Source organism: Balaenoptera physalus (genome assembly GCF_965194825.1).
Source record: "Balaenoptera physalus genome assembly, chromosome: 8".
NCBI lineage: Eukaryota > Metazoa > Chordata > Mammalia > Artiodactyla > Balaenopteridae > Balaenoptera > Balaenoptera physalus.
Genome location: NC_138887.1, coordinates 105,573,499 through 105,591,774, shown reverse-complemented (window position 1 = coordinate 105,591,774; position 18,276 = coordinate 105,573,499). Strand labels below are relative to the sequence as shown.

At 50.4% G+C, this 18,276-nt stretch overlaps 1 protein-coding gene across 1 annotated transcript; it reads left to right on the top strand.

Moving 5' to 3' along the window:
- Positions 1-854: 854 nt before the first annotated feature.
- On the top strand, positions 855-17,888 carry LOC309666028 (aldo-keto reductase family 1 member B1). Its single transcript, XM_082473131.1, has 10 exons — positions 855-1,014; positions 8,960-9,127; positions 9,859-9,975; positions 10,978-11,055; positions 11,359-11,481; positions 11,995-12,101; positions 12,422-12,503; positions 13,065-13,148; positions 14,817-14,899; positions 17,484-17,888. Exons 1-10 carry the CDS (start codon positions 949-951, stop codon positions 17,524-17,526), a joined length of 951 nt encoding a protein of 316 aa, XP_082329257.1. The 5' UTR covers positions 855-948; the 3' UTR covers positions 17,527-17,888.
- Positions 17,889-18,276: the final 388 nt, after the last annotated feature.

Here is an 18,276-nt window from a genome sequence, read left to right as displayed (position 1 = left end):
CGTGGAAACTAATGTGTTTTCCTACCTGCCAATTAAGGCCGATTAATTTATTATCTAGCACCTCCTAATTCGGAATACTTTGAAGCTACAATATTAAAGTTAACTTTTCTTTTGTGGGTTTCTGCCTTATTCATCTAGAGAGTTTCGCTAAGTTACCATGTATGAAATGTGCTGCTTTGATAGAGTCATACTTACCAAAGACTGAATGTCCTCTCTGTGTTCTGGATTAAGCTCATCAGGGATTTCTAACCTCAAGAGATTCTGGCTTTTGGAGGAAGGCTTGCTGAACCACACTCAGTGTGTACAGACACAGTTCACATCTAGGGTGGAGTGTGAAGTTAGCCCTAGGAGGCTACATACAGGCTGGACAAACCCTAATCTCCAGATGATGTTTTGCAGCAAGATTGCAAGCCACTTCTCTGGCGTGCACCTTTCTAAGAGCAAAGTGTGCTAAACTACAGCAGCAGTCTGTGTGTTCCTACACATTAAAGACCCGGCTTTGGTCAAATTTCCAAAGAGCACGATACTGGTCTTGAACAATAGACAAATGTATCCATATGCGCTCTTTTAAAATATGAAACAAAAACCCCTTCCCAGGCTACCTATTTACGGGAAGTCTGTTACTTTTGCTAAAACATTCGCGTTTCCACGCTCCACAGCAGTTGGCTGAGCCAGCTGCGCCGTGTGGGGCGTGGGCGAACCACCGGCTAGAAAAGAATCCGGTCCCGCTAGGACCTAGCAGGAGGAGCTTCCCCGCGGAGCCACCCCACCCCGGGCTAACCGAGGCGCTGCATCCTGATTGGCCGGCGGGCCAATCAGAAGCCGCCTTTGCGTAGCCGGGCGCCTATCGTACCCGCCGCTTCTGCGGGCCTCACCGGCTATATAAAGGACCGCGCTAGAGCTTGCGCTGCATGGTCCTCTGGTCAGAGTCAGCGGAGCTCAGCAGTCATGGCCAACCACCTCGTGCTCTACACCGGCGCAAAGATGCCCATCCTGGGGCTGGGCACCTGGAAGGTAGGTGCTCTGAGGAGCGCAGTCCGGGGCTCGCTTCAGGCTCGGCGCGGCCTGGGCCGGGGAGAGACCTACAGTGACCCTGAGCGACCCCGCCGCGGACGCCCCGCCTGGGAGGAGCCACGGTCGGGCTGGCCGGGCCCCCGGCGGGATCGGGCCTGCAGCGCGGGAACCTGGACGCCGAGGCGGGCAGGGCGCTGGCCTGCGGTTTCGGCCCAGGGGCCTTGCGTGGGGGGCTTGAGAACGCCTCACGGGCGGCCGACCCCGTAACCCCTGGTGCTTGGGACCCGCGGGCCGCACTTTGAATCCGACCCCAACTGGAAAGTCACTAACGGGGCGCCGAACGAAGGGGGCTTCCCGTGTCCCCGCCGCTGTGGCCCCGAGGATGGAGGTCGGGGGCGGCGCCTGAGAGATGGAAGGGAAAGAGCCTTGGGCTCCGGCGTCCCTCCCTCAACCGCACCTCTTAACGCCCGCTCCTTTGTCTTTCTTCGAAATAGTTTGTCCTTAATCGTTTTCGGTTTTGCTCCCTCAGGAATAAGCGTCCCAAGGTAAGCTCGGAGATTGCAGGTGATTCAGTTAGGCGACACGAGTTTGGCCAGGACCCGTCTATTTACATGTCCCCAGACGCGAACCACTGAGTCTCCCGGAGCCGGGCGTGCCCCTAGGGGTGTAGTGTGCTGGGCGGAGAATCTGGGCCGGGAGGTTCCCGCCCGTGCAAAACTGCGAGCTGCCATCAGTAGTTAAACTGTCTTCGGAAACCTCGGTACCACTGAACTCTCTTCACAGAGTCCCCAAGAAGCGGTTAGGAGTCAAAAGGGTAGTCTGAGTATCTGAAAATTAGGGAGCGCAGAGGGGTGGTATTATGGGTGCCGAGGGAAAACCCAATAATTTTAAGCCGCTTATAAGTTAGCTTCGGGTATTGTATATTACATTGCACAGCTGTGACCTGGGTTTTCCTTGGAACTTTGAATATAGGATTGGGTATTGGTTATTTACACACAGACAAGGAAAAGAAAAGACTGCATGGATTGAGGGCGCTGTGAAATGGTTTGAAATAGAGCAGCGGATGGTGCTTACCTCAACCCGAAAACCTGCAGTTGAAAATTTGTAAATATAAGGGAGAATACAGGGTCGTAGAGTTGTCTCACACAGAAAGTGTTTCTTGGCCAAAGTGATCAGAGTATATGTGACTTGCGTTTTCTTCCAAAAGCCCAGTGGTGGCTCTAAGGGTGTAATTGAATTATGACCATTGTACCAAGTTAAATTGCATCTGTCGCAGGTTATTCTCTTGGAATGGATGTGAACAGACACTTTCTTGGCAATGGCAAATTACAGTTTTTACGATGGTGAACCACCCAGACATACACATGTAACTGGAACAAAAGTTCCACAAACCAATACTTAAACCTTACTGGGTGGGATGCATTCCAATATTTTTATTCTAAGCTCGCGGTTTCAGAAATTATGGTCCTGACCTTAAGTTCATCATTTCAGAATCACTAGGCTGGGGTAAATAAGGAGTAAAAGTTGATAAAAGCGGGTTTTAAATCATTTGCTTGAGCATTTAACACTCCCTCCACCAACCCCAAAGCTGTATAGTTAGTTAAGATAGCTCTATAAAATCTGTACATTTAGATCATTCATTCCAGCAGACTAAGTTCGTTGAGGGCAAGGGTAGCGTCTACCTTGGTCACAACTATTTACAGCACTGCTCAAGGTGCCTGGTAAATTGTAGGTACCCTAAAGATATGTGTTCAATTAATACGAAGAAGTAAGATAACTAGATTTTGGGGGGGTCGAGGAGATGTTGTACGGAATTGTGTAGAGGCGTGGTAGGGGAGGTGACAGTGAAATGGTATAAGTATGGGCTTGGAGTAGATTTCCCTTTTTTTTCAAGTAAAAAAGGTATATGAATAGTGTTTTAATACCTTTCCCCTGTGTGTGTGTACATATTCCTTCACAGATGCTGGACAGAAATGGGGTTACCGAAATACCGTTTGCTTATCTTTGTGAGAACTGGGGGAGGCTCTGGGAGTGGGTGCAGCACCTCGTTCCTAGGGATCTTCCATGTGACGGTGGCTGTGTCTGTATATCCTTCAGACTCCTGGCGGGGCTCTGGGAGTCTCCAATCACTGTTCCTTTGAAGGTCCTCACACTCTCCGTTCTCTCTTTGGAGGTGAAGGTTTCAGGCCGATGGGAGAGCATCTCTGCCGCAGCGCCCATGTGGCTTAGAGGCAGTTTCCCTTGGCAAGCTTGACTTCCCCAATGGACAGTAAATAAGCCACGAGCATTGTATTGCCAGGGAGCAACTAAAACAGAGGTTACTTCTGATGCTGACCAGTGTCCTGCTGCTGATAAATGTTTGGCCCTAGCTGAAAAATTGATAGTAAATGGCCGTAGTAACTCACCCACATACTCGAAACCTAGGAATGGAAGTAGAGTTTCTCCATCTCTTTTCCATTATCTCTGTATCTGCCCACACCCAGGAGCCTTTGAGACATTTTTCCCTAATTTCTAGCGCCCCCCCCCCCACCAGTAAAGTTCAGCATCACAGATAGACTGTACATCTGTCTGTGTCCAGTGGCTCTTTGGCGGGCCACAAACCATTTTATAAGCTAAGATTTTTTTTTGCCACCGATAAACCAATTTTTACCTCTTTGAGGGTGATATCACTTCCTTTAAGAATAGGAGAAAATGCTGAGAAAGAATTCAAGGCAAGTTCATGATGGCCTGAGATCCCAGCCTGGGGGAGAGGGGAGAAGGCAGAGGTGCTGGCACTGGAGCTAAAACAGTAGCTTGTTTTTCTGTTCACCAGCCTCATCTCCCTGCAGGCCTACACCTGGAGCTCTTCAAGGTCAAAGATGCTTAAATAAGTCCTGCCTGCCCGGGGCCATTCCTGGTCCATCCCTATCTCAACCAAGTGGAGACAGTGATGTCTTGGAATTCAGGACAGATTGATTCACATTGAGTGGGAGGAAGTTAATCTTGGTTTCATTAGTTGGTCTGTGTTTGTTGCCAAACCGAGTTATGAGCTTTGGTGTAAAAACCCTAGCCAGAATTGACTGTTTTCCTGTGATAAGGCAATGAAAAAGATTCTTCAGCAGAATGCTCTTTATCATTGGAAATTGTGGTTTACATTATTAAACTGTAAAATAAATTCGGACATAGTTGAACCTGATAAGCCAAGTGAGGTTGGCTTCTCTGCACCAAACAATGAAAAGCGTCTCTGTTGACGTGAAAAATTGCACATTGTTGCCATTCTCCGGGTTCTGCCAGATGCTTATGTTGTTGGAGTCGTATGAGTGTGGCAGATTTTAAGCCTTGTTGATACAAAACTGCCAGATCCAGGTCTCCCAGTTGTGCAGAGTGGGAGCGTTGTGTGTAAGCACAGGGCAGGCGAGCAGGCCCAGCTCACTCAGGTTTACCCCAAGTTGATTGGGACTGTATTGTCAACTGGTTAAATTAGAGCAGGGGCTAAAACCCTTTTAGTCCCCAGAATATCTGCGTTCAATATCAGAATACCTTTTTATTATTGAGGGGATGAGTTGGAAGCCAGAATGTTATTTGTGAATAGGAGTTAGGACAAATCAAGGCTGGGACTGTTGCCTAATCCCCATTTCTTTGTATGCTCTTCCAGCAGCTCAGGGGTTGGTAAACCGCAGGCCACAGCCTGTTTTTGTAAATAAAGTTTTATTAGAACACATCTCATTCCTTTACATATTGTTCATGAGTACTTTTGTGCTGCTCCAGCAGCAGAGTTGAGCGGTTATGACAGACCATTTGGCCCACAAGGCCTAAAATATTTTCTGTCTGGCCACTTTCAGAAAAAGTTTGGCAACTCCTCTTCCAGAAGATTCTAAGTAAATTAATTGGAACCTGGAATACATTTTGAGAAATTAGGTCACAGATGTCTGTTTAACATGCATCTAGTTAAAATGCTTTATATTTACAATGAAAAACAAAATTATATTGTGACATCACTAGTATTTAAACAAAACCAATAATAAGAAATAAGCTTAGTTTCTCTTAAATGCAGGTTGAGTTTCTCTGAAGAAAAGCTGGTTTAATCAGAAGAGGTTAAACAGTGTTTTTCAGTGACAGCTTTTCCGGAATATGTTAGTTTTCAAGGCCTTAGAGGTTGATGCCCTATTTCTTTATTAATCTAAGTTCACATCAAAAGTTATGGTTACCTGTTTCTTGCTCCAGGGTTACCATTGGCACACTGTTCTCATACTTCTTACCCAGGATGGTTTTTCTTCCCCAAAGTGAAGTTTCCTTTGTTCCCTACCCACCTCCTTCATTACAAAAGCGATACCTGCTAACTAGAGAAAATTTCAAAAAAAAAAAAAAACGCCAGAAAAGACACAGTCCTCTCCTCCCAGAAATCCCCATGTTAAAACTGCGGAGGATTCAATCTCTGAGACACTTTGTTTTTACCAGTGACATTGTTTTATAACCTTTCTCCTTTGGATCTGCGGTGTTTTTGTTGTTGTGTTTTGTTTTTGACTTGCAGAGGGACTAGAGGAAGGGATATTATCTTAAAGTAACTAGCATGGGCTACAAGCAAAGTGGAAGATGATTAGGTTTTTAAAGGGTGCGAGAGAGAGAGAGAGAGAGAGAGAGAGAGAGAGAGAGGGAGAGAGAGGGAGAGAGAGGGAGAGAGAGAGAGAGAGGGAGAGAGACTGACAGTAGTTTTCCGGTTTTCCGAGTTGGGACTATGAAAAGGAAATAGGCCCAGTTTGTGAAGCTGATGGGGGCCTCAGGGGCAGAGACTTGTCACCACTGTCACTTGGTGCCATCAGCCCAGAACATCAACAAGTTGCTGCCCAAGCTAGAGCTTTGGAGCTGTAAGGTCTGAGGGGGATGGGAATAGGTGCATGTGGCCAAGTCACAGGGCAGATTAGTGGCAGAAATGAATTTCAAACATGATTTTGTCTGTAGGATTTGTATTACTGTATTTGTATTATTATTATTTTTAAATAAATGTAAAGGATTTATATAATTTGGTTATTTATAACTTGGGTGTTTCCTCTACTGGTTTTCTGCAGATTTCCTATTAGATGTATGGAAACAGATCTTTACGATTTATTTTCTTTTCAAAGTCTCAGTCTGGACCCCTGCCTTCCATGGGCAGTTTTCAATGTGGACATGGGATGGGGAGATGGTGTAATTGTATGTTAACATTCCCAAGTTTATTGAGTCATTTTTTACCGTATCTTAAAGTGATGAGGGAAGTTAGTTTAGTCTCTGTGGGAAGGGCTCTTGATTGAGATAGTATTGAACATAGTTTGTGGATTCTGGTATATTTTCATCTCAGAGGATGATTTTCCAAGCCCAGGAGACTTGTCCTCTCCCTGACCAGTGTCTCACAGCTTCTTGGGGTCCACCCCAGAGTACACAGACCTCTCAGCGGAGACTGGCTCTCAGGCCCTCGCGCCAGGGTTTGAATCGTGACATCTTACTGCACCATCATGGCCAGTTTCGTAACCTCTCTGCACCTTAGTTCCCTTATCCACAGAGGTAACCATATCTACCAGGGTCGTGGTGAAGGTTCAATTCAATGATACGTTTAAAACTAGTGAAAATTGATCCATAACAAATGGCAGCTGTTGTTATTTTCCGTTTGAGCCATTGTGGGCTAAACACTGCACGGGGCAGGTTCCATTTTGTGACATATCTGCCCTGGCACAAGCCTCCTAGCAACCAGCATGCCTGTCCCAGAGCCGGGCCTGGCCCGCCCAGCCCAGGTGAGAGCCATTGGTTCCCAGCTGCCGGTGGCCGCAGGCAGCCTTAATCCCCACTGCTGCAAAGGCGTCTCTGAAAAGGGGAGGCCGGCATGTAGCACCCGTTCGCAAGTCTTTTTATGAATTGCCACAGCTTGTACAAATTTAATTTGTAAAATACGTGACAGTCCTCGCTTCTGCTTTGCTTTCCCCTTTGAAAGCAGTTTGGGCTTAGCTTCTCAGCACGTGCTTCTCTAGCTAATCAGCCCTCTGTCCAGGGAAGGGTCAGGGAGCTGTAGCTTCTTCGTGACCTCTTGAAGGTCATTTCTGTCCTTGGCTTCTCTATAAAAACATCACAAGAATGTGTTTTTAAGTTTTTTTGTCAGTTGTTCAGCAGCCTTGATTATCCGACTCTGCACTCTTCTGGTTCCAAGGAACTGAATAACCAATTTAATCTTAACCAGGAAAAAAAAATGTGTCCGGGTGGGGATTCATTGACTTACAAAATGATGTCAGGTGTACCAGATTCAAGGCTATAAAAGATGTGCCCAGGAGCCGTCTCTCACCCACCCTCATCTGTCCCTCACCCCCACTTTCCTCTAGCAGCTCCTGGCTCACATGCTTCCTGCACCGGGACCCCAGCAGAAGGAAATCTTGTCTTGGTAGCATCAGCTGAAGTCCAAAGATTGATTCTCATGGGCCTGGCTGGGGTCATGTCTCTGGCCCTGCGCCAGTCGCTGTGGCAGATGCAGCGTGTGGCTGGGCTGGGCCTGGGAAAGGTTCCTGCCCCTCTGCCCAGTGTTGGGGGCTGTGAGGTGGCTGGGCTGGCACAGTACAGGCCCGCAGGGAAATCCAGTCAGGGCGCCGTCAAGCCTGAAGACAGTTGATGTGCGCCGGCAGCCAGTTCCCCAGCTGGGTCTCCTTAGCTGTTCTCTTTCCTGGGAAGGGGTGTGCTCTGCTCTCTTCAGCAGCTGTGCCCAGGACGCCACAAGGAGGCCGTGGTACTTACTCCCTTCTGGTTATGCCGAGGTTTCCCTGCTCTGTTCCTTTAACCGAGAAGGGTAGGGGGAAGGCTGCAGGTGCAGCTTCTTGGGTCCTCCAGGGAACTAGGAGGTTGCCAGATTGTCTGAAGATGTTTTCTGATCTCATACCTGAGGTCAGCATCGCCTCTCCACGCCCCCTACTCCCTCCGTGGTGGCCAGCGAGCTGGGCGAGGGTCCCCCGCTCCTCTGCCCTCGCCTGTTCACAACAGCTGATGTCAAAACAGCAGATGTCTGCAGCTGCTCATGGCCCTGGGGAGTTTTCCTGGTCATTCTTTTCTACCCCAGCTCTCCAGAGGAATGCGCTCTATGCATGCAGCAGTCTGATGCGCATGCGTTTGCTTTCCACCTCTCTGGTCGGAGCAGGAGCTTCGCGGAGATGAGTGTCTGTGCGGCCAGTCTGGGTGCTGGGGGCGCTCCCCACGCCTGTCCTGCTCACTCACACGCGCAGATGGTCCGGGCAGGGGCGGCGTTCAGTCTTTTTGCCGCTCTGACCACAAACCATATGGTGGTCTTCCATGGCTCCCGTTTCCCCCTCCTGTCAACTCATTTCTGCCCACTAATACCTCTGAGGGCCCACCTCCCACCTCCGCCTCTTAAAGCAGATTCGTACACAGTGAGATTGGAGCACAGGCCTTTGAATCTGCACCAGTAATGTTCCTGACTTTGATACACTCAAAACTGCTTGAAAACAAGTGATGGCCAATACTAGAATCCATGCATGGAAGGAGAAAATAAATCATAGGCATTCACTCACGGAACTCGGGAACCAAACGGGAATTGGAGTGAATATTTACAGCGCTTTTGAAATATTTTGAGCTGTTTGAAGGAAACGGTATCCCTTATTGTCTTGGGAACCTAATAGATTCAGAGAGTGGGGGATTTTTTTATACTGTCAACGGGTTCTGAAGAAACAAGGAAGCGACAGGCTTTGGCCCATCTAGTTAAGGTGATCTGTGCTGCTAGTAAGTGGTTGTCAGATTTTCCTAAAATGAAGCAACATTGCATCTCACCTCGGGATGTTCAGACACTGGCCGTGGCCTGCCTTTGCTGGCCTTACAAGAAACGGGAGCCCCTGAGGAGCCATGGGTTCCTGCCACCCTTGCTTCTGGGTTGTGTGCAAACTGTGTGTTTTGTTTCATTTTTGGTTTTATCCCCGTGCCTTCCATTTCCTGTTTCTTTCAGTCCCCTCCGGGCAAAGTGACGGAGGCTGTGAAGGTAGCGATTGACCTTGGGTACCGTCACATTGACTGTGCCCACGTGTACCAGAACGAGAACGAGGTGGGGTTTGCCATCCAGGAGAAGCTCCAGAAGCAGGTGGTGAAACGTGAGGACCTCTTCATCGTCAGCAAGGTACCCCGCTCTGCAGGGGAGCCTGAGGGAGGGCTCTTGTCCACATTCATCCAGGGGCAGCATTAGCTTCGGGGCCCCGACCACGCTCTGGGGCCTCCTGATACAGCTACGGTTATCACCCGGCAGGCGGTTCTTCCAGGGGAAGTGTGTTGACTCAAGGCCACGAGGGCTCTAGGGCTCGCCCGTCTGTGGTCGCCTGTCTGTTGGATGGTCATTCTGCCCGGACCCATTGGTTGGAGCCCCTTGCTGGTGGGGCCAAAGCTGTGGGTTGGCGCCCCCTTTCCAGGGAGTTATCTTTGAGGACGGTACTTGGTTCCCATCTGCAGACTGATCTCCGCCGCTGGCCACTGTCTTTTACCCAGAGGCTGGTGGTGCCCAAAGGGCACCAGGTGGGAGGATGAGGCTGGCTCCACGAAGACCAGCCTGTGGGAGGGTAGGCCAGAGGGCTCATGTTTAGAGCCTGGGGCTGGCTTGCTGACCTGTGCATTCTACTTGGTGCCTTCAGTTTGTCCTTGTGAAAGGTTTCCTTATCTGACCATCCACCCTTCCTTTGGAAAAGTTAGGATCCACATGTGAAATGGAATCTCCCTCCCCACTGTTTATAGCGTCACAGTGAAGTGGGTGGGTTTTGGGGAGAGGAAAGCAAGTCCTCTGTCCCCGAGCTGTCTGGCTCCCGGCCAGGAAAGCGCTTCCGGCACGCAGGGTAAGACATGTTCTCTCGCTGGCTTCAGCTGTGGTGCACGTTCCATGAGAAGGACCTGGTGAAAGGCGCCTGCCAGAAGACGCTCAGCGACCTGAAGCTGGACTACCTGGACCTCTACCTTATTCACTGGCCCACTGGCTTCAAGGTAGGTACCCGGGGCTCAGGTGTAGCCTTTGGCATCACCCTCTCCTGTTAGCAGGTCGTGAGCAGGTGGACAGTCTGTGTGTGTCCTTGCTGCTCTGCTCAAGGTATGGTCCCTGGACCAGCCGCAATGGCGTCGCCTGGGAGCTTGTTAGAACCCAGTCTCAGGCCCCGTCCAGGCGCTCTGAATCTGGACCTCAGGGGACTCACCTGCACGTTTCAGAGTTTGAAGAGTGCTGCTCTGTTATGTGGTGATCGTATAACTTGAAACTTTGTGACAGTGAACATGGCTCAGGTGACACTCCTGCCCATGGCCATAAGATGTCATCGGTGACCGCCCTTCCCCCCTGCCTCAGGCACCTACACACATACCCATTCATACCCTGTACATGTTTGTGTGTGTCTCTACATTCCACACACGCCCCATCCTGTGGAAGCTTGATAAACCTCGGCAGCCTGCCTCTTCACAGAAACCTCTAGAGTTATTATGTCCTTTGCCTCCTCTCTAGCCACGGGGCTCAGTTTTCTGCTTTGTCAGCCAGCTGGAAAGCATGCAGGTTTTACCCTATAACTCTATTTTATTGCCCTGTGGTATATCGGGGCCTTACTTTCATCCTTTGTTTTTCACAGTAAGCTGGCAGGGCTCGGTGAGGTGGTGGTTTTGTAGGCTTGGATCCCGCCAGGACATGGGCCCTGTGAATCCTGGTCCTGAGCCCTCCCTGCCCATCCACACACTGCCATCCACGGCAGGGTTCATCTCACTGACCGAGAATTGTCCATCTCTGGTCAGCACCAACCCATTCGATAGAAAAAGGGTCTGGGGGCTTCAGGAGTTGTCTGCCGTTTCTTTTTCACACTGACACAGATTTGCTCTCGATTATCCTCTAAAAACGTAGCCAGCCATTGTAGCTTCGAATAATTGTTTTAGAACTTTGCTTTCAAAGATGCAGCCCCCCCAGCAGTTCTATGCAGGTCTGTTATTGATTGTTTTTGACTGTTACCACAGCCTGGGAAGGACTTCTTCCCATTGGATGGGGATGGCAACGTGGTTCCCAGTGACAACGATTTTGTGGACACCTGGACGGTAAGGCAGCCCCTGGCTTGGCCTCCCCTTCCTTGCCGCCTCCCCAGTCTTCTTGCAAGGGGCCAGGTGTGAATCCTCTGCCATTTCTTTTGCTGTAATTGTTCTTCTCTTACTGTTTTTTGCTCTTCCTGTGTCATTAAAGCCGACCTGGCTTTTGTCTTGGTGCCTCCTGTCTCCCCAAAGATCTGATTTGCTATCACCGAATAGGGCAGGGCCTGTTAAGGTGGCGGGTGCGAGAGGTGCTTCTGCCCCTTGTCCTTTGGGGCACATGTCAGCAGCAAGCAGACCCTCTTTGGTCTCTAGGCCATGGAAGAGCTGGTGGACGAAGGGCTGGTGAAAGCTATTGGAGTCTCCAACTTCAACCGTCTCCAGGTGGAGAAGATCTTAAACAAACCTGGCTTAAAATATAAGCCGGCGGTTAACCAGGTAACATCCGGCAGGGAAGCTGGTGTGCGTGGGAGGCTGTTTTGTTACTGTGTGATCCTAGCAGTTAACTTTCTGTCCGTGTCACCTGGGGAGCAGCCGGGAGGCAGGTCCCTGGACGCTGGCAGAGTCCTGATTTATGGCTCAGAAAGAGAGTGACACATCTGGGAGTGAAACTTGCAGGAGAGAAAGGGTTTGAGCCTGCCTTGTGAAGACTCAGGGTCTTGAGATGAGCTGTGTGCAGACACTGAGATCCTCAGACCTGTCGAAGTTGATAAATGGCCAAAGCCAGAAAAACCCTCCGGGCCCATGGCAACAGTAACAAGATTATTATCGTTAATGTCAGGGACAGTTGCTGGGAAACAGACAGTTGTTACAGCTTATCTAGGAGTTGGGACATTGGTTACATATAACTTTATGTCTGGGGAGGGGAGGGCTTAGCATGGGGAGACTTCCCGTGTGTCCCATGGCCCGTGCCCACAGTGGCACCATCAACCCCCCTGTTTGCATCTGCAGGTCGAGTGCCACCCGTACCTCACTCAGGAGAAGTTAATCCAGTACTGCCAGTCCAAAGGCATTGTAGTGACTGCCTACAGTCCCCTTGGCTCTCCCGACAGGCCCTGGTGAGTTTCCATGGGACTGTGTTCTCTTGTCAGCTAGTGACGGTTAGAAATGGCTACAGAGAAGAATCCAGCATCAAGGAAGACGCTTCTGGGGCTGATGGGCAGACCTCCCCAGGAGCCTCCTGTTGGGTTCCTGGTTGGTGTTTCCAGTAGCAAGACACCTACTCTTTTTCCAGCGGGTTGGGAGTTCGTAACTGAGCTCTGAATCAGAAGACAGGCGGGCTGCCCTCCAAGGTCGATGAGGGTTAGCGTTAGGGTTGCCGGCTGCCTGGAGTGGTGGCGACGATGGTTGCTCACGCAGACCGTGTTTCTGTCTCCAGGGCCAAGCCCGAGGACCCTTCCCTACTGGAGGATCCCAGGATCAAAGCGATTGCAGACAAGCACAATAAAACCACAGCCCAGGTACAGCCATTTCCAGGCGCTCATGACTGTTCCCAGAACTTCCTGCATTCGTGGTGGTGGTTCCCATTAGCCAAGGGGGAGAGTGACTGAGCCCTGTCAGGCGCTCCCTGGACGTGTGGCTCGGGTCCTGGAGTGTGTGGTGGAAAGGGACTTAGAAGGCTGCGTGTGGTCTGGGGATAACCGGACCTGCCCTTCTACCTCCGAGGGCTGGCACGAGGGTCAGCACTCACCACTGTTAGGGAACGCCCGTCTCTGTACTCATAGAAGGCCTCTCGTGATCAGCTGAGCGCTCCCAAATGGTAGAGTGAGTTCCCAGACAGGGAGTAACGTACCCGGGAGATGCGGAAGCACGTGGCGGGGAGGCTGAGGGCGGGGCTCGGGGGTCAGATCCTGAGCGCCTCCCCTCCCCGTTGCTGGGCATGACCCCATCACCTCTAAGCCTCGGCTTCCTCGCTGTGAAGTTCTGGGGTTTCTTTCTCCGGGTGACGGGTGTGTGAGATTAGGTGAGATGAGAATGTAGAGCTGCTGGTATACGGACGCACTCGGCCCCTCTGTTCACAGGTTCTGATCCGGTTCCCCATGCAGAGGAACTTGATCGTGATCCCCAAGTCTGTGACGCCTGAACGCATTGCTGAGAACTTCCAGGTAAGGTCCTGGCTGGTGGGCCCAGGGTCTCCTCGGTGGAGGAGGGGCCAGCTCTTCACAGGGCCTCTGGATTGTCGTGTGTGGGCCCCCCTCCCCTCGTCTCCTCTTGGAGTGGCAGGGAGCCCGCCGTGGACCAGGGACAGTGGTTCCTCTGGGAGGCGGTGCTGCGCCCGGCAGGCCCTGGGCCTCGGGCCCCGCTCTGCACGCACACACCTGTGCTGAGGCTCCTCAGGGAGCTCGTCATTGCCGAGAAATGTTGCTCTTGAGTGATGCTGCCTGGGTTTGCATCAGGGCTCCGTTAGTTACTGTGCCTCAGTTCCCCCATCTGTAAAATAGTACCTATTTCAAGAGTTGTCATGAAGATTAAAAAAGATGCACCGAAGGGCTTCACGCAATGCTTGGTACCTTCATAAGCACTCAGCAAACACTGCTGTGCTGATAAGTCCGTGGCCTGCAGAGACCTTACAGGGCACCAGTGAGGTGTTCTCTCCGAGCGCCTGCCAGAGCAGAGCAGACCTCCTGGCACCTCCTGCCTGCCTGCCTCTCATACCAGCGTTGGGGGCTGGGCTGGGAGAAGAGCTCTCCAGGAGGGTCCCTGCGCCCGTGAGCCTCTGCTGTCACTGAGCAGAGCAGCTCCGCCAGGACCCCCTCTGTCTTCACCTGAGCCCTGGTTCCCAGCAGCTCTTGTTTCCATAGCAAGCAGCTGATTTTTGCCTGTTCCACTGGCCAGGCTGTGGCTGTAACACGTGCTGCTGGTCCCTGGGGCCTGGGGAGGGTGGAGGAGATAAATAAAGTGGTAAAATAGTGACCACGAGAAACACATATCCTGCTAGAGATGGATGTTTTGTTTCCTATTTTATTTTTTCAAGGTGTTAGAAAAGAAACATTATAAAATGACTAATCTCTAGTGCTAACATAATTATTTTGCATCTTACTGTGTAGTCGTTGCACATTTTTGCACAGTTGCGATCACAGAGTATGCAGCAGGCTTTCTTTCTGCACATTCCGCGATTATCCAAGCTGAGGGCCCTCCTCTGGTCCTGGGGTAGGCAGAGTTCTCCGCCTGATATGCCTTTCTCGTCTTCTCTGTCTGTCAAGACCTTATCTGGCTTCTTAGGCCCACCTCAAATAGCGTCTCCTTTGACCACATCCTTCAGCTTCCCAGCTGGAATTCCTTCCTGATTCCTCTGGATTCCCTGCGTGCTTTGTGGGGCATCTTTCCTGCAGTGTGCAGCTAATTATTCCCTGTAGCCAGCTGTTGAATTACCTCGTCCTTTGCTTCATTGTAAACTGAGGCAAAGACACTTCTTACCCATCACTGTGTTCCGCCTGGTGCTTATCACAGTGGAAGTGCTCGGCAGAGGTTTTGAAGTGAATGAAAGAAATAAATGGAAGAAAAAGTATCATTTTGTTTGGAGGTTCTGGAAGGGAAGGTCTGTTTTCATTGTTCACATAGTACCCAGACAAAACATGTGCGTCCTCTGAATAGTCATGTAAGAAACTTTCTCTGAGTTTAGTCTACCTTCCTGCCCCTCTGCACTCCAGGCAGCATCTCATCAGCTGTCCTGCCTGGAGCTGCTTGTATGCTTTCCTGTTCTGTGTTTGATAGCTATTTCCAGAACTTATTGGAGGGTTGGTTTTTTGTTTTTTTTTTCTTTTTCTTTTTAGGTCTTTGACTTTGAACTGAGCAGTGCGGATATGACCACCTTACTCAGCTACAACAGGAACTGGAGGGTCTGTGCCTTGGTGAGGTGAGTCCCGGGAGAGCCCCAGGAGGGTATCAGGTGCTGCAGATGAAAGAATAACTCCTGGAGGCCTTACTGTCCAAGTCCTGCTATTGCAGCGGCTCTGACTTGTGCATGTTACCTTGCCTGTTAACTTGCCTTCTCCGTGTACAGCAGGAAACATTTACACTGTGTCAGCTGAGCCGCACTCAGCCCCCGGGAAATGCAGGGAGCTCTGCCCTAGATGTCTTCTCCTCCCGCTCCCATGCACTGTTGGCCTAACCTGCAGTAACCACATGTATTGACTTTTAATTTTCAAATTTTAGTGGCACATCTGAAACCAGATGATCCCAGGTGGCTCGTGCCCCACCTTCCTGGAAAAATTTGCGTGTGACTCTTTATCTCTAATGACTAATGAAGGGGTTTCAGTCGGAAGACCATGGTGCTTGGGGCTCGTGTTCATCCCAGCTCTGACAGCGATTAAACCATGTGACTGAGAGAATCACTCGGCCCCTCCAGCTATATATGTGCTGGTTCCTTGTATTCCCTCTGACTTGTAGTTTGGAATCTGAGGGAGATGACAAGGAAGGTTGTTTTTTCTCTTTTCGTTTTTGCACCACTGCATTAACTCCGTAAAGTTTAAAACTCATTTTCTGCTTTCAGGAAGAATCTCCCCACTTCACAGTGGAGACTGAGAACCACCTCTGTCGTGATTTTTATCGTCCGACTTCTCTGTTTCTTCTCTTCTTCTCAAGTAGTTACTCTTCTAAGCAAAATTCGAGCATTCCCTAAGGCCGACTCGGGTGCTAGCTCTCTCCTTCCAGCCTCTGCTCTCCCTCCAGTTCTGGGTTGGCACCGCTGGTGGCTTCCCACCGCCCTGGCAGGTGTCCGCCAGGTTTGCATCTTGGCCGATAACTCTCCTGAGCGTCGGTCGAGCACATGCCTGTGAGTGTGTTGCTGCCACGCCGCGGCCTCAGATTCGGAACAGGCCACAAGCAGAGTTTACCGCTGGCCCTTTCTGCTGTCCCTGTTTGTGTTAATGGTGCTTATCCTTTAGACATTAAAATCATTTTTGATCTAGTGGGCAAGGGGGAGAGAAGAGAGAAGTGAATCAGTCGCCAAGTTACGTCTGTTCTGCTTTGAGAATCACTGATCGTTCATTCAGTTTCCTTTTCCCTTCCCGCTGCTAACGCAGCGTATTGAAGGGCAGACAAACCACAGGGGTTTTCTGTTCGGCCCCTTTATGTGTAGACTCCTTCTACTCTCTAGTGCTATTCTAGAAACAGCTGTCAGATTATCCTTTGGCCACTGATGTTTCATGGGTTCGGATTGGAACGGGGAGGGAGCGGCTGGCTGCAACATCCCCAGGTCACCTAGGAAGCTTTTTCTAACCATGTGTACACATACATCCGTACATACACATTGCCACAGTTTGGCATCTATTGCTATACTGAGCCCCTGTGGCTAATGGCAGTGTTATATTTCTCAGGTTTGATAGGATGCCAAAAAAAAAAAAAAAGCCATGGGGAACTTTTGAATTGCCTAAATATTTGAGTAAGAGTTGTATGCCCCAAGCAGGGTTCACCCTGGGCCTTTCACACTCTGCCCAGCCAGACTTTCCAACACTATTGCCATTACATTCCCAACACAGGCCATTGGCCCTGCAGATGGGACCGTGAACCTTGGCCAACACGTACGCCTGCATCAGTCCACCCCCAGCTCGACGTGCAGCCTGTCCCCTCTCCCTGTGCTTCCTGTAGCAAATCCTCACCTACTCTCCTGGCCTCACTTCAGCTCCCACTGGTACCCAGGAGGTTTGGGAGGTGACAGTGGCTTCTTGTTCCATGTGTTTGGAGCACTTGCTGTGTCACGTGTCCAGACTGTTAAAATCTCTTATGTTATTATCACCCTCTTACTGTTTAAGGCAATAGGTGCTCTCTCTGGTCCTGCAACTAGACTGAGTTACCAGGCAGCAGGGATCGTGTCTTGCCGCCCTGCACACCTTAGGCACAGTGCTGGGCACATGGGGAGGGTGGTGTCTATCACACAGGTGCTGATGGATGAGAGCCCCTGGCAGAGGACTGGAAGGTGGGCCATGACCCCAAGGGCAGACCCAGGATCTGCAGTCTCAGAAGAGGCTCGTGCCCTCTGAGGCCTCTATTTCTGCCTAAATGAGACACCATTTCTGACTTTTTTTTTTTTTTTTTTTTTTAGAGAAGTGTTTCTTTTTCCTTTTGCTTTTATTTATTTATTTTTTTATATTTATTTTTGGCTGTGTTGGGTCTTCGTTTCTGTGCGAGGGCTTTCTCTAGTTGCGGCGAGCGGGGGCCACTCTTCATCGCGGTGCGCGGGCCTCTCACTATCGCGGCCTCTCTTGTTGAGGAGCACAGGCTCCAGACGCGCAGGCTCAGTAGTTGTGGCTCACGGACCCAGTTGCTCCGCGGCATGTGGGATCTTCCCAGACCAGGGCTCGAACCCGTGTCCCCCGCATTGGCAGGCAGATTCTCAACCACTGCGCCACCAGGGAAGCCCCATTTCTGACTTTTTGAAGTTTGTTATGGTCAACATCTCTTCCTCGAAAAGCTAATGTGTTTCTGTTTTCTCCTGATAGCTGTGCCGCCCACAAGGATTATCCCTTTCACGAGGAGTTTTGAAGCTGTGGGCGCCTGCCCTTCCCCAGGTGACCTGCTTTTCCCCGCCTCACTTTTATTGTGTGTAGTATAGCTTGGCCTGTGTCCCTCAGCGGTGGGTCAGCGACTTACAGACGAACCAGCGAGGGCTCAGCCAGCTTGGTGTTGGGTCCGAAGAGCAGAATCAGTAGATTAGAAGTCTCTTCAGTTTTCTTTGCCCTTCTTCTTATCCATCTGGGGGAAGCACAACCCAAATACCCTTTTCTAAATTGAATTTACAAAATCAAAATAGTGCCTCTAACAATTGCATTTTGATTGCTTGGAACTGTAATCCTTTCAGCTAGACTTTTCTTTGCCTCAAATAAAATGTGCTCTTATGAGTGTGATGCTGTTTATTTTGTTTTGGTTTGTTGAAACGATGTACCGCCTTCCCTGCCCCTCACCCTTCCTCCTGTTGATACCCATACAGAAGGCCACTCAGCTCTGCAACAGGAGGGAGGACTTGGTGTCTTTACTTTTGGGTGGGGACCCCTCACCTCGGTACTTCACCCATTTAGCTTTAGGGGTCTGGGTCTCATCCTGGCTGCACATCAGAGACACCTGGGAGGTTTCGAATGCTGGCGTGTCTGGTCCTCATCCCTGGAAACTGATCTCATTTGTCCAGGTGTAGCCAGGACATCAAGAGTTTGCAGGATCCCTGGGTGACTCTAATGTGTAGCCACGGCTGAGAGCCTCAGCTCTGCAGCCGAGCCAGAACACAAGTCCATTTGTTAT